This window comes from Drosophila miranda, chromosome 2, assembly GCF_003369915.1.
Source record: "Drosophila miranda strain MSH22 chromosome 2, D.miranda_PacBio2.1, whole genome shotgun sequence".
Taxonomy (NCBI): Eukaryota; Metazoa; Arthropoda; class Insecta; order Diptera; family Drosophilidae; genus Drosophila; species Drosophila miranda.
Genome location: NC_046675.1, coordinates 30,901,089 through 30,912,119, shown reverse-complemented (window position 1 = coordinate 30,912,119; position 11,031 = coordinate 30,901,089). Strand labels below are relative to the sequence as shown.

General features: G+C 45.5%; 4 protein-coding genes across 4 annotated transcripts; 3 read left to right on the top strand and 1 right to left on the bottom strand.

The window, feature by feature from the left end:
• Positions 1-929: 929 nt before the first annotated feature.
• On the bottom strand, positions 930-2,859 carry LOC108155938 (UDP-glucuronosyltransferase 1-9). The gene is made up of 2 exons (XM_017287096.2): positions 2,555-2,859; positions 930-2,498 (listed from the first exon to the last, which is right to left on the bottom strand). Exons 1-2 carry the CDS (start codon positions 2,805-2,807, stop codon positions 1,174-1,176), a joined length of 1,578 nt encoding a protein of 525 aa, XP_017142585.1. The 5' UTR covers positions 2,808-2,859; the 3' UTR covers positions 930-1,173.
• Positions 2,860-2,930: 71 nt separating this feature from the next.
• On the top strand, positions 2,931-5,157 carry LOC108155941 (UDP-glucuronosyltransferase). The gene is made up of 2 exons (XM_017287100.2): positions 2,931-3,227; positions 3,286-5,157. Exons 1-2 carry the CDS (start codon positions 2,984-2,986, stop codon positions 4,608-4,610), a joined length of 1,569 nt encoding a protein of 522 aa, XP_017142589.1. The 5' UTR covers positions 2,931-2,983; the 3' UTR covers positions 4,611-5,157.
• A 983-nt stretch (positions 5,158-6,140) lies between these two features.
• On the top strand, positions 6,141-8,406 carry LOC108155935 (UDP-glucuronosyltransferase). The gene is made up of 2 exons (XM_017287093.2): positions 6,141-6,471; positions 6,537-8,406. Exons 1-2 carry the CDS (start codon positions 6,204-6,206, stop codon positions 7,868-7,870), a joined length of 1,602 nt encoding a protein of 533 aa, XP_017142582.1. The 5' UTR covers positions 6,141-6,203; the 3' UTR covers positions 7,871-8,406.
• Positions 8,407-9,180: 774 nt separating this feature from the next.
• Positions 9,181-11,011, top strand: LOC108155939 (UDP-glucuronosyltransferase 2A3). The gene is made up of 2 exons (XM_017287098.2): positions 9,181-9,476; positions 9,535-11,011. Exons 1-2 carry the CDS (start codon positions 9,230-9,232, stop codon positions 10,860-10,862), a joined length of 1,575 nt encoding a protein of 524 aa, XP_017142587.1. The 5' UTR covers positions 9,181-9,229; the 3' UTR covers positions 10,863-11,011.
• The last annotated feature ends 20 nt before the right edge of the window (positions 11,012-11,031 follow it).

Here is an 11,031-nt window from a genome sequence, read left to right as displayed (position 1 = left end):
ATAGATAACGACTGAAAGAGGTAAAGTTTTCTAATTATAATATACATGGCAGTTAGCCGAGTGGGTCGATGGGTGGAGGCATCAGCCATTTTTATCTTTTTCCTTTCTTTAGATTTAATTTCTTTGTTCAAGTTCGAGGCAAAACGGCAATTATGAAAAAATAAACGCTGTGGGGAGTTCTGGATATGATTTGTGTGGGTGCTAATAAAAGGTAAGGAAATTGTTGACCTCAAGGCATCGATAGATGTGGAATAGGTTTTGATTTGGGAATGGCTTTGGTCTATGTTAAGGGTTAGCATGTGTTTGTAGGAGGCTGGATAATATTGTAGATGTAGGAGGAGTAATCCGCAGAATGAAATGTTTGTAGGAGGATGGATTGCTTTTGTAAATGTAGTTTTCCAACGATGAACAGTGCGCGAGCCCGCTCTCAGGAGCTGTCAGATGGTGCTAACAGTGAGCTGTAAACTGGAGCGGCCAGAGGCTGTTAAAGAACAGCGCTACCAGAGAGCTGTATACGGGAGCGGCCACAGGCTGTTATAGAAGATCGCTAACAGTGAACAGTAAACGGGAGCGGCCAGAGGCTGTTAAAGAAGAGCGCTAACAGTGAGCTGTAAACTGGAGCTGCGAGAAGCTTTTAAAGAAGATCGCTAACAGTGAGCTGTAACCGGGAGACACACAGCCTGTTAATTGAGATCGGTAACAGACTGTTACCCTGGTCTGTTGGACAGCGCTGTTGCCCTGCTATAGCTTCTGCCTTGAACAAAATCCAATACAAATAATATATCCCTATCCCCTTGGAGTATCGGATGTAAAAAGAATGTATGCCAAACATCAATTCTATTAAATTGTTTTCCAAACAGTCAAAACAGATGTTTATTTATCCAAAATGCTTAAAAAAATTAAAAAAATCAAAATAAATAAACCTAAAAATAATTGAGTTATAATATAATTTGCACTTAATAAGTCTACACAAAAACGACCCTAACATTAGTCGCTTAGTTAGGTCGCTGATAAGATATTTTCATTATCATCAATTTCAGCAAACAATTGGATGGAAATTTACTATTTATCAGGGCCAACAACCGATTTCTGTCGACTGTTATCTGTAAAACCCGACTGGAACAATCAGAAAGGGTCAGAAATGATACGCAACAATGAAATGGGGATGTCGCCTTAGGTTACCACAGGTATACTCAGTCTGAGATGGTACTGGGTGGTCCTCAAAGCTATAGTGACCACAGTGTAGCCCAAGAAGATCACTATCAAGGCCGTGAGTCCAATGCGACCGAAGAGCACCGAGAATATGTCCACGCTGTAGTACTGCATCAGGGACATGTCCTGTTCAACGATTCGCATATGATCGGCCCCCTTGTGCCGCAGCACGTACTCGGTCCACCAAATGGCCGTCTCCATCGGAGTCATGGGCTGATCGTTGAAACGTATGGACAGCTCTTTGGCGTTTTTTGCATAGCTGTCATTGTTGAGAAGCTCGTGAATCGTTTCGACGACCTCCTCAAGGTCCAGAGCATAAATATCAAGAGTCTTGGCCATGCCCAAACGTTCCAATCGATCGGCATTCTTGAACTGATCGTAATAGATGGGAATGCAGAGCGTGGGCACAGCATAATAGGACGCCTCAATGATGGACAAAAGTCCCCCCTGAGTGATGTAAAGCTTCACATTCGGATGGTTGAGGATCTCTCGCTGTGGATGCCACGGTCTCACGTACAAGTTATTCGATTCATTCGGTGTCTGAAGTGTGGTTCTCCAGACAACGCGTTGCTTGAGCCGAGCAAAGGCCTTCAGCATCGTCTTCTGCATGTTGGGCGGCAACCATTTATCCAGCATGTCCGAATTCATTGAGAAGTAGATCGCACCATGCACGGCCTCATCCAGAAAGCCCTGAAGCTCTGCACTCAAAGGTTCGGGTTTCTGGCTGAGATGCATGCCGCCGACCTCCACCAGGTTGGGTACATTCGATCGCACTCGACCGAGACTGAAATGCTGATTGAGCAAGATCAGGGAAAATTTCTTTCGAATCTCGTGAAGACTGCTCGCCTCAAAAGAGAAGTATCGCTTGTAGAGCTCAATCTGACCCGGTAGATAGATAAATCTCTCCACCAGACGCTCTTCGCTGATAAATATCAGATTTTTCATTTTCTCAACGAGACTGAGGCCGCGGGAGAAGCCCAGAGCGGACATGGGCTCGTAGACACTCGGCGCCGAGTTGCCGGCAAGGAAGTCGATGTTCCAGGCCCCACCAAAGGCTGAAATGCCCACCAGAGAGGCATTGTAGTGCTTGGCAAAGCCATAAAGGGCGTCTGTATGGGCTGCCTCCAGGATAACCATCGAGAACTGGGCACTGGCATTCTGGAGCAGGGAGCGCACGCCAGGATCGTCGAGAATCAGCTTCGAGCAGTTGTAGAAGTAATCAGCGACGAACGAAGCCTCTGCCCATTTGCTGGTCATTTCCGTCTCATAGTCGTACTCCTCGAGGTCTGTGAATGTACATATGGGTTTATTAAAGTCCAACTATCACTTGAGGTGTCCATACCTTCACTCAGCTTTTTCAGGCTCTCCACGCGTATATGCTGAACCCCTTCGATGTCGCCCATGTACGAGACTGGCGCCGATATCACAGTCAGTTGGTGTCCCCGCTGAACGAGGTTCTGTAGATAGGGTCTGACTAGCACATAAGAGGAACCAAACGTATACGCAAATACCGCCAAAATGTTGGCAGTCTGGGCGGTCTGCTGGCCAAGTAGAGCCACGACCAGCAGACCAGCAAAGCACATGCGCCTCACCATCTTACAACAAGCAAACCGCACATGTCGCAGCTCAAAATGATACTGTTTTCTGATAGCGGAACCTCAATCATTGGCGAAAATTTTATCAGTAATTGAGTGTTCACTGATGCGTTGGGGCGCACCCGTCGCTCTTGGGCCAGTCAGTCAGTCAGTCATAGAGAGAACACTCGTGCGACATGTTCATTCAGTGGCGATGGCATCTAGCGACCCTGTTGTGGCTGGTGGTTCGGACAGAGGCCGACCAGATTCTTGTGATCAATCCCTTTGAAATGCACTCGCAGTGTCTACTGATGACACCATATATAGAGGCACTGGCACGTCGGGGTCACCAATTAACAGTGATTCATGCCTACGAACTGTGCAAGCCGATAGAAAATGTGCGCTTTATACGCATCATGGATGACCATGAGGCCAATACGGGTGAGTAAAATATTTAAGATCCCAACTTTGATTCACAAATTCCTGATTCCTTATACAGACATTGCGGAATTCCTATATAGCTCAACCGTTAGCAAATGGCGTGAGGCGGTGTCTATAAGGAACTACATGATCAAGGCCTCCCTGAATATACTCCAGAATGTGGAGGTGCAGGCTCTACTCCGCTCGAATGCCACATTTGATATGGTTGTAGTGGAGCCCGGATTTACCGATGTCATGTTTGCTTTTTCCACACATTTTAATGCATCTCTGGTGGGTCTGGCCACATGCGGTGCTGATTGGAATTTGAATAACCTGATGGGTCATGACTCGTCGCCGCTGCTCGAGCCAATGCTGCCGCTGGGTCTGAAGGCCGTGGACAGCCTTTGGAGTCGCATCTACAACTTTTACTACATCTCCGAGGAGTGGCTCCTGATGCAGTTGGTATTCCTGCCGAAGCAGCGGCAGCTGCACGATCATTTCTTTGGCTATCTCGACCAGAGCTTCAGCGAGATCAGGCAAAACTTTGCTTTGATATTGCTGAACCAGCATTTCAGTCTGTTTGCGGCCCGTCCGAGTGTCCCAGGCATGATCGAGGTGGCTGGTATGCATGTCCCCCTGGAGGATCCCCCACTCACAGCCGATTTGCAGCTGTTCATCGATGAGGCGCCGCATGGTGTGATCTATTTTTCCCTCGGCTTTGATATGCAGACCAAGGATCTACCACGGGAGACTGTACAAATGCTAATGGACACCTTTGAGGCAATGCCACAGCGCGTGATTTGGAAGTTTGAAAGTAAGCCATCAACCAAGATCAGCGGCAATATCTATATGGGCGGACTGCTGCCGCAGCAGGCGATACTGGCCCATCCGAATGTCAAGCTCTTCATCTGCCAGGGCGGCATGTTGAGCATCATCGAGGCCGCGTACTATGCCAAGCCTGTGCTGGGTTTCCCTCTCTTTTACGATCAATTCCGCAACATAGATCGGCTGGTCGTGGAGGGTGTGGCCCATATTCTGGACATCAATGCGTTAGACAGAGAAGAGCTAGCCGAAACCGTTCAGCGGATGATCAAGCAACCGAAGTATCAGCAAAGAGCTTTGTTTGTATCAAAAAGGTTTCGGGATCAGCCGATGCCTCCTCTGGAGACGGCCATCTACTGGACGGAGTATGTCCTGCGCTACAAAGGAGCCCGTCACATGCGCGTCTCCACCTCCCACATAAAGCTCATAGACTACTACTGTCTGGACAAGCTCCTGATGATCTTTCTGCGTCTCTCATTTGTGGTGGGTGTTATCTTTGTGGCGCTTTCCAAGTGGACACACGTCCTTGATTGGTTGACGAAAATGGCACTTCGTTTGCAAGGCATCCAGCGGGCTACGTAGTTAAATTTTCGTTTCGGGTTGTAATTATTTTATAGAACCTTTATCTAGATTACAGCAGGGACAATGGAATGATAAGTGAGGCAAACACACGGGTCCCCTATCTAATCTCGATTACCCTTTTTATTTATGCGTATTTAAAAGTGTTTCCAAGTCTTATTTTTATACGATTCGGCTAAGTGTTTTGGGGCAGAGTTTAGTACTCAGACAGTGGAATCTGTGGAATTTCAGGTACTACAGCCCCTGGGGAATGTTTGTTGTGATTGATTTGTGAAAGACAGAATTTAGTTATAATTTAGCTTACGAAATAGAATTCTATTTACTTATGAATAATTTAAAACAGCAGCTGGTTTTTAATTATATGTAAGATAAAAACAGGTTTTAGGAAGATGCAAATACTACGTATCTTCACGTAAAGCAAACATTAAGCAGCTCTAGAATTAATTAAACTACAAATGCAAATGGTAATATACATATAAAAAATTAAAATCAACCATAATTCATTTAACAATTCCGTTTTTAAATACAAACATAGCGAAATTAAATGGAATTCACTTTAAATGTTTTTTAATTTTTAATTTAATTAATTAAACTATAAAACATTTTAAAATTTTGCAGGAAAATTTGAATATAAAATATTATCACAGATTTAATGATAATTAAAAACAAAAAAACAAAAATGCGTGTCATCAAGTTCAAATATGAAATATATGTATTATAAATATGAAAATATTTAATATAAATAAAAAAAAATGTAATATAAATATAATAAATATGAAAATATTTAATGTAAAATATCAATCAAATATAAGTGAAAGCAATAAATAATTTTTAACAAATAAATGGGTATATTTAAATATATTTGAAAATACATACATATATTTGCAAAGTAGTGGTATATTTAAATATATTTATATTAATTTATAGATTTATTTTCTCGATTTGTTCGATTTTCGGGGCTTTCTTCTCTATGAACTAATGGCATAAAAATGACTTATAAATATATATTATCAATAAATATTCATAAATATTGTGTACTTACATTTTCCATAGACTTTTGCCATATGAAATTTGAAATATATTTTCTCTTTTTTTTTTTTACTTTTAATGTTTTCTATAGCAAAACTTAAATGATCAACACTCAATCATGTGTAGGGTACATGACAAATAGTTCTCGGAGCACAAAAGGCGTGTTGTTTAATTAAAAATTTACAAAAAAAGAGTGATGTAGGGAAAGAGCAATGAACAAAGACAGAGAGCCTAGTATACTCCAAGAGAGTAAATGCTAGCCAGAGAGATAGACAGAGAGAGAACGATATTCTCTCAACGATTGCATAACTACCTTAAATGTTGTGTATAAACAAACAACAATGTTGTCAAGAGCTAAAGCCGGTGACGCCTTCGATATACATATGTATGTATATATATTAACAAAAAACATATAATGCCCCGCTCCAGTGAACATATTTTGTATGTGTTTTTCTTTTGGGGATCCGATACAAACAGTAGACCTCCCCGACATTTGCCGATAATTATATGGCAAAGGTTTTTGCCAGAGATTAGTTGTCGTTTGCTGGCGGAACGATTTGGTTGGACATGAGAACGCCCTGCTGTTTGCTGGCCCTGGGCCTGGGGCTGTTTCTGCTGCTCAGTGTGAGGGCGGCTGATGAGAGGGTTCAAAGCTCAAAGATTTTGGCCGTATTTCCATTTACTGGCCGATCCCAGTACATATTCGCCGAGCAGTATCTCAAGGAGCTGGCGCGACGAGGTCATAATGTGACAGTAATCAACACTTTTGACAGCGATAAAAGCGAGCCCAACTTTCGTGTGATTGGTGCCACAAAGATACACGAACTGATGGCAGGTAAGCAAAGAAGAACCCACCTAATCGAGGGATATACAGAGATTGTAGAGTGTTTTTTGTGGCAGCCTTTGCTGCTGCTGGTTTCAGCCAACCGGCTGGGCAGTGGAAAATGCTGTCCATGACCACGGAATTCCTCAATATGCTCACCGCCAATGTCCTGGAGGATGCGGCTGTCAAGGCCCTGCTGCAGAGCCGAGAGACCTTTGATCTGCTGATCATGGAGACGGTGCAGAACGAGGCTCTGTTTGGTTTGGGTCAGCACTTCGGTGCCCTCACCATTGGCATCTCATCGTACGGCACCGATCGACACATCGATGAGCTGATGGGCAATATATCGCCTCTGTCCTACAATCCCATGCTGCTGTCATCGCGCACCGAGCAGATGACCTACGAGGAGCGGCTATGGAATGTGTGGGAGGCTGCTGTCGTGTGGCTGCACAAGCGATTGGTTCATCTGCCCAGTCAGAGGCAGCTGTACGGGAAGTACTTCCCCCAGGCCCAGCAGTCGTTGGAGCAGGTCATGGACAGCTTCTCGCTGATGCTGCTGGGCCAACACTTCAGCTTGAGCTATCCCCGACCCTATCTGCCCAACATGATCGAGGTGGGAGGTCTCCACCTCGAACAGCAGCGAAAGGTGCAGCCCCTGCCCGCTGACATTGCCGAATTTGTGGAGCAGTCCCCCCACGGCGTCATCTACTTCTCCATGGGATCGAACATCAAGAGTGCCGACCTGCCGCCCTCGACACGCAAGGTCCTGATGGAGACCCTGGGCGCCCTGCCGCAGCGAGTGCTGTGGAAATTCGAGGCGGATCAACTGGAGGACAAGCCGGAGAATGTGTTCATCAGCAAGTGGTTCCCCCAGCCGGATATTCTGGCCCATCCCAATGTGAAGCTGTTCATCACCCACGGGGGCCTGCTCAGCACCATCGAGAGCATCTTCTTCGGCAAGCCCGTACTGGGTCTGCCCGTGTTCTACGACCAGCATCTGAATGTGCAGCGGGCCAAGCAGGCGGGCTACGGCCTGGCTGCCGATCTCTGGGGCAGCAACAGCACGGAGCTGCAGTCTCTGATCCACGAGCTGCTCGACAATCCCTCGTACGCGGAGGCGGCGCAGATCAAGTCCAAGCTGTATCGCGATCAGAAGGAGACTGCCTTGGAGCGTGCCGTCTGGTGGACGGAGTACGTGCTGCGTCACGAGGGCGCCGCACACTTGAGATGCGCCTCACGGCAGTTGAACTTTGTCCAGCTCCACGGCTTGGATACATGGGGTGTGCTTGGGGCTGTCGCTGTTCTATCACTGCTCGTCGTTGTGTTTGTGCTTAAGCATTTAATAGAAGCTTTGTGTTATGTCATCTCCAAGCGTCGTCGTGGGTCAGAGAACAAATTAAAGGAACAGTAGAAATTGTAGGTAGCGTCGAGGTCAGCCAGTCAATTACTATAATAGTTATTATTAGTTATGTTATTTTTTTGATATCAAAGAGATTAACTAAAGTCTGTTAAGCCATTAAAAACCACCGAATTAAACAAAACATCACATATTTTAATCCATGGATAACAGTGCTACTATAGAGACAGTTGAACAGGATTTTATGTTCATTTTGATAATTTCAATCAATAATGAAAGCTATAATAATGTATTCTAAAATATACTCAAAAATAATCATAATCAAATTGAACATTTCTATAGAAATATTGACTTTAAAACGTATCCCACTGATGCTTTAACAATTTACAATTTTTAACAATTTTACATTCCCACAACTTAAAACCGTTTACACTGTATGTATTCATGGAAAATGTAGCTAAAATTCTAAATATTTAAAAAAAACTGTCATTAAAACTCATAGATTGAAGGACAAGAGCTGGCAAGGGGGGTTATATGAATAAAACCAAAGACTAAGGTATCAATTTGCTGCCAGTTTGTACAAAGCTATGCTGTAGACTTTACCTTTCGTTGTCAGATTCTGGGGACCGAAAAGTAATCCTGTTCTGCGCCTCGCCATTGAGGGTCGCGTGTATTGTTGTTAGATTCTGGGGACCGACTCAGCCCGCCCAATGCTAGTACCCGGAATGGCCACACCACGAAGCATCTAACGAACAAGTATTATTCCCCATAAAATACCCTGAATATGGAAGAAAAAAAACAATATGCTCGTCGTTTGTTGTTGGATTCTGGGGACCGACTCAGCCCGCCTAAAAGACAATTGAAGTACATGCCAATACTCCGAACGGGGTGGAATTATATGGAATTTCCTAATGCATATCTTGGTATCTTATAGTCTTATATATTCTCCAGACATGAATGAACATATAATATGCTTATAATAACACCCATGATAACTTAATCTTACCTAAACCTTATCCCACGTTAAATAGCATTATCAGCGTTTTAGTGCACGCACAATCCGGACAATCGTTCATCACGATTGCAATCGCGCTCGTCTTTGAACGTGGAGCTGTCAGAAAAAAACACACACAGAGGGAGAGACACGACGAGGCAATTGTCAGCAATTTAATCATGCCATATAGTACTCGTATAGCAGGCTTACGAGAGGCTGTGAGACTGGCGAGGGGCATGGGGAGGCCGGTAGTTGTGGACTGCCTACAAATGCCCACCACAATCGGCTCTTTACTAAAATTGTTATCGCATGTGTATGGGGGCGAGGTTTATTTAATGGGGTCTGGAGAATGCGCCACAGGTTACCCCACGATTCAGTGTATTTCTGGTCTCCACTAGCATCGGACCGTACCCATAAAGATGTTGGCTTTGCGGCAGGCACTGATAAGTCTACTGGTGCTGTGGCCTATCTACAGCCTAGAGGCAGCTCGTATACTGGCGATATTCCCCTTTCCGGGTCCCTCGCAATACATCAATGTGGTGCCGTATCTGAAGGCATTGGCCGCGCGCGGTCACGAAGTGACCTCCATCAATGCCTTTCCCCAAAAGAAACCCCTACAGAACTTTCGCGACATCCCAGTGCTGGAAGTGTTTAACAACTATGAGGGTATTTCAGTGTTTTCCAATTCGAAAGTGTAGAGTAATGGCATCTGTGTTTGTTCTAGATATCATCACCGACCTTGGCGATCCCATGAATCTCTGGGAGGAAAATGATTTCATTAACAAATTCTTTGTGGACATAACACGCGCTGTATTTCTGAATAAGGAGGTGCAGGAGACACTTTTACCCCCGGGAAAGGATCACTACGATTTGATTATTGTGGAGGCTCTACGATCGGATGCGTACTATGGTTTTGCAGCACACTTTAATGCCCCCATCATTGGGGTGTCGACGTTCGGGGCTGACTGGAATATCGATGAGCTGGTGGGGAATACCTCGCCCTTTTCGTATATTCCCCTGCAGACGACGGGCTTTACGGATCGCATGACCTTCCGGCAACGTCTCACCAACATTGTGGATACAGCGATTGCCTGGCTCAACTACAACCTCGTGCATATGCCCAAACAAGTGGAGATCTACGAGAAGTACCTCCCCGAAGCAGCAGCCAGGGTTCCTCTCAAGGAGCTAAACCGAAACTTCTCCTTGGTGCTGCTCAATCAGCACTTTTCGCTGAGCTTTCCCCGTCCGTATGTGCCCAACATGATCGAGGTGGGAGGCCTGCACATATCCCACAAGCCAGCGCCGTTGCCCAAGGACATTGACGAGTTCATTCAGGGCTCGGGCGAGGCAGGAGTCATCTACTTCTCCCTGGGGTCGAATGTGAAGAGCAAGGATCTGCCAGCCGAAACGCGTGAAACGATACTGAAAACATTTGCCAGTCTGCCGCAGAGGGTCCTGTGGAAATTTGAGGTCGATCAGCTCCCTGGAAAGCCACCGAATGTTTTCATTAGCAAGTGGTTCCCCCAGCCAGATATCCTGGCCCATCCCAAGGTCAAGCTGTTCATCACACACGGCGGACTGCTGAGCACCATCGAGAGCATACATCATGGAAAGCCTGTGCTGGGACTGCCCTTCTTCTACGATCAGTTCTTGAATGTGGAGCGTGCCAGGCAGGCGGGCTTCGGCCTGAGCCTCGATCACAAGTCCCTGACTCAGCAGGACTTCAAACATACCATCGAGCGCCTGCTCAAGGAGCCACAGTTTGCGGACAAGGCCCGCCAGATGTCGGCCCGCTATCGCGATCAGCCGATGAGTCCCCAGGAGACGGCCGTCTGGTGGACAGAGTACGTCCTGCGGCACAAGGGTGCCCCGCATATGCGTGTGGCCGGCCAGGACCTGAACTTCCTGGCATATCACAGCATCGACGTTATAGCAACGCTCCTGGGCGGTGCTCTCTTGGGCTTGATCCTGGTGGTGTTTGTTCTCTGGAAGTTGGCTAAGTTTTGCCAAGGTTTTGGTCAATCAAAGACGAAAAAGCAAAAGAATCAGTGAGGATTAATACGATTTTTGGTATAGAAACTATTCAAATTTTGTTATTTTGTGTTTGGCTATGATTATGTGTATTTTCTTATACAAAACAAAGTGTGAAGAAGATAAGATAGTTATTTGAAATGAAAATATAGAAAAATTCCACAAAGTGATTATATTTCGTTGCAGTGTA

Excerpts from the sequence above, each read along its gene's own strand:
- LOC108155938 (XM_017287096.2), bottom strand. The coding sequence starts at position 2,807 with ATGGTGAGGCGCATGTGCTTTGCTGGTCTGCTGGTCGTGGCTCTACTT. Across the intron at positions 2,499-2,554 it reads CCTGAAAAAGCTGAGTGAAG|ACCTCGAGGAGTACGACTAT; the intron begins GTATGGACACCT and ends GTACATTCACAG.
- LOC108155941 (XM_017287100.2), top strand. The coding sequence starts at position 2,984 with ATGTTCATTCAGTGGCGATGGCATCTAGCGACCCTGTTGTGGCTGGTG. Across the intron at positions 3,228-3,285 it reads TGACCATGAGGCCAATACGG|ACATTGCGGAATTCCTATAT; the intron begins GTGAGTAAAATA and ends TTCCTTATACAG.
- LOC108155935 (XM_017287093.2), top strand. The coding sequence starts at position 6,204 with ATGAGAACGCCCTGCTGTTTGCTGGCCCTGGGCCTGGGGCTGTTTCTG. Across the intron at positions 6,472-6,536 it reads GATACACGAACTGATGGCAG|CCTTTGCTGCTGCTGGTTTC; the intron begins GTAAGCAAAGAA and ends TTTTTGTGGCAG.
- LOC108155939 (XM_017287098.2), top strand. The coding sequence starts at position 9,230 with ATGTTGGCTTTGCGGCAGGCACTGATAAGTCTACTGGTGCTGTGGCCT. Across the intron at positions 9,477-9,534 it reads AGTGTTTAACAACTATGAGG|ATATCATCACCGACCTTGGC; the intron begins GTATTTCAGTGT and ends TGTTTGTTCTAG.